The sequence below is a fragment of the Saimiri boliviensis genome, chromosome 13 (assembly GCF_048565385.1).
Source record: "Saimiri boliviensis isolate mSaiBol1 chromosome 13, mSaiBol1.pri, whole genome shotgun sequence".
Lineage (NCBI taxonomy): Eukaryota > Metazoa > Chordata > Mammalia > Primates > Cebidae > Saimiri > Saimiri boliviensis.
This window is the reverse complement of record NC_133461.1, coordinates 107836517-107839963: the sequence shown is the minus strand read 5'-3', so window position 1 is coordinate 107839963 and position 3447 is coordinate 107836517. Positions and strand designations below refer to the sequence as shown.

Sequence of the window (3447 nt, the reverse complement as noted above, 5' to 3'; positions counted from 1 at the left end):
ACTCCATGGAGCCGACGTTGAGGAGTCAAATCGACCTTTTCTCCTTTTCTCTTTTAATCCCACTTTCCTCCGAATGCTGGGAATTCCCCCCCCAACCCCCCTTCCCGCACAACGTCCGTTCCAGGTCACGAGTTGCTATCCCGTGTTGGTTCTTCTTTCTCGGATTTCTGTGGCGCTGTGTTGTTATTGTCTATTTTCCTCCCAAGAAGTTTCAGTCTGTGTTTTATGGAATCCACAGATGCGGAACCCGCGAACATGGAGGGCCAACGATGGAACCCAAGAAGGATGTGTTGAGGCTCATCCCCCCTCGAGGGCGCAGCAGTCCACCTGGCGTGGACCCTCCCGATTGGCTGCATTGTACTGACACGGAATGAATTCCTACGGGGGCTGGGCAGCCCAGCAGCCAAGGGGGTCAGGGTCTGAGCCGTGGGCGGGCCTAGGGCTGCCTATATAAGGCCGAGCCCTGGCAGCTGCGCTTCATTCCCTGTTGGACAGCTCACCGCAGAGGTCGCTCCAGGCTGTGGCTCCACATCCCGAGGACCAGAAGCGGATCTGCTCAGCTGTCTGCAAGGACCGGACCGGCGTTCTAGAGCCGGTGGCCCCCTCGCGCCCCGCTATCCCCCCTTTCCCCGCCCCGCTCCCCACGCCGCGTGGAGGATTCGGCCGCTCCGAGTTCGCTGACTCCACACCCCGAGGCCTGTGGTGTGCGAGGAGCAGCGCCACAGAACCAGTGGCCCGCTGCTCCGAGGGCCGAGCTCGCTCCAGTCTGTGACTCAACATCCCGAGGCCTGCCTGGCGACCGGGCAGCCAGGGAGGACCGGCGCCCCTAGACTTCACCTCCCGCTGCCCAAGGACATATCTGCGACCGGCCGACCAGGGACAGCGACGCCTGCCCAGATCTGGTGAGATGGCGGCAGGCTCGACTACGCTGCACGCAGTGGAGAAGCTGCAGGTGCGTCTGGCAACTAAGACGGACCCGAAGAAGCTAGGGAAATATCTGCAGAAACTCTCCGCCTTGCCCGTGACGGCAGACATCCTGGCGGAGACTCGAATCCGAAAGACCGTGAAGGGCCTGCGGAAGCACCAGCACGTGGGCCCCATTGCCAGAGACTTAGCGGCCCGGTGGAAGAAGCTGCTTCTCGTGGACCCAAACACCAGGCCCGGGCCCGACCCACAGGACCGGGAGGAGAGCTCTTCCCGAGAGCGCTTCGGGGAGGCCCTTCGGGACCAAGAAAAGGCCTGGGGCTTCCCGGAAAACGGGACGGCCCCCAGGAGTCGATCTCACAGCCCTGAGCACAGACGGACAGCACGCACAGCACCTACGGGGCTCCGGAGACCTGAGCGAAGCTCCCCCAGCCGCCAGGACGGAGCCCAGAGAAAGCGCCCCAGAAATGCCTCCGCGGATTCCCGCCCCAATCGGGCCCCTCAGTCAGGGCGCCCCGGACCTCTCCCGGTGAGCGAGGGCCTGGAGCCCGGGCAGCAAACCGGAAGAGGCCACGCTGACACCGCTCAGGGCCTGCCCCCGCTCGCTGGAGGCTGCCAGGGCCAACCCCAGGACGAAGCGGTCGCGGGCCGAAGAAAGAAGCGCAAATCCTCCCGCCGGGAAGAACGCCCTGTGGGTGCCCAGGGCCGTGGGCAGTCTCCCGCTTCCCTCATGGGGACATCCTCCGGGGCCTGCACCAGAGGGGAATCCCCAAGGCCGTCCCCCCGGGAAAGCCCCAGGGACACACCGCCCTCTGCTAGCGCCGGGACACAGAAGGAAGGAGGGCGCGCCAGCGGCAGCGGCCAGCGTCTCCCCGCCTGGGCGGTGGCTCCAGACGGCCACCCGGAGAGGCCTAGGCACAGACACTCGCACAAGAAGAGGCCAGGTCTAGACGGCCCGGACCCACGAAAGGGGACACACGGCCTCTCCCCCGGGGTCAAACAGCAGCTTTCCGGCGAACCCGGGACTCGAGAGGGGAAGCCACGCACTGCTCACTTGGACGCAGTAGCCGCGGGCTCCCTCTCTGACGCGGAGGAGGGAGAGGGGGCCGAGGAATGCCAGCAGCCCGCTCTGTCCTTTGAACAATACCTCACCTACGACCAGCCGCAGAAGAAGGGGAAAAAGACCGCGAAATCTGCCGGCACCGCTCGTGGAGATCAACGACGGAGAGCAAGCCGTTCCAAGGGCACCGCTGAGTCCCGGGCTTCGCCTCCGAAATTGCCTCCTGTCAAGGAAAGCCACTCCCCGAGGCCACAGGCGGCCGGTGCCGATTCCTCCGGGCGGAAAACCGTGCTCAGCCACGGCTTCTCAGAGCTGTGGGACCTCTCAGAGCCCTGGATGCAGGCCAACTACGATCTGCTCTCCGCCTATGAGTCCGTGACCGCCCAGACACAGACAGAACCGGCACTCTCCGCACCGACGTTCCCGGAGGAAACCGGTTCCCCGGGACGCAGAAAGAACGCCAAGATGCAGGTGTACTCCGGCTCCAGGCCTGCCCGCCAGCCCCGGTGGCTGACCTTGCGCCAGCAGTGCGTCCGGGCGCTTAGAGACAACCCCGACGTCCTGGGCCGAGCGGGACGCGTCCCCTCTTGGGTTTTTGAACTCGTCCTGGAGGGCTGTACGCCTGACCAGCTGTATCGCAGAGAGAAAAACAATCACGCGCTCATTGGAGAGACAGACGGATTATGGAGGATTCACTGCCTCCGGGACTTCAAGGGAGAAAACCCGCAGGAGCACGAGTCTTGGCGGGAGCTGTACCTGCGTCTTCGGCACGCCCGAGAGCAGCGGCTGCGTGTAGTGACGACCAAGATCCGGGCTGCACGTGACAACGAGCCCAACGGCCGACAGACGAAGATGATCTCTTTCAACTCGGTGGCCGAGCCGCCTAACGGTGCTCCGAGGAGGCAAGAGAAGTCTGCAGGAGCTGCCGACCCCGAAAATGGCAACATCAACCCAGATCCGCGTCCCACGGAAAGCAGCCACCCGCCCTCTAGGGAGGGCGGCGGGGCAGGCAGCGGCCTTCCCAGGCGCCCCGAGAAGCGGGCCTACGCCTGCCTGAGCTGGAGCAGCGCGCGGGCGACGCCCGAGGCCAAAATCCGGAAACAGGCTGCAAAGAAAGTGGCCCCGCTGATGGCCAAGGCCATTCGAGACTACAAGAGAGCAATCTTACGACGATAATCTCAAGACTCCTCTTACAGATGGAATCGAAGGGGAGGAGGACCAATGCCAAGTCCATGCGGCTTAAGGAACGCAGCTCCCAACGGACACCAGAACCTTTGGCTGGGTGCAAAGCTGCGCTTCTGAATTCTGCCGGTGTCCACGGCTGGCCCTGGGATTTGGCCTCCCTCCCATACCCAGCCGCTGCCTCCCTGCTGGGAGGACACCTCAGAATTCAGAAGATGTGAACGCTTTCAGATCGATTCCGCTTTGGTGGTGAACTGATCGCTCTCTAAATCATGCCCTAG

At 63.8% G+C, this 3447-nt stretch overlaps 1 protein-coding gene across 1 annotated transcript; it reads left to right on the top strand.

The window, feature by feature from the left end:
• The first annotated feature begins 907 nt into the window (after positions 1–907).
• Positions 908–3160, top strand: LOC141580916 (elongin-A3-like). The gene is made up of 2 exons (XM_074384253.1): positions 908–1615; positions 2180–3160. The coding sequence occupies exons 1-2, from the start codon at positions 908–910 to the stop codon at positions 3158–3160; spliced, it is 1689 nt and encodes a 562-aa protein (XP_074240354.1).
• The last annotated feature ends 287 nt before the right edge of the window (positions 3161–3447 follow it).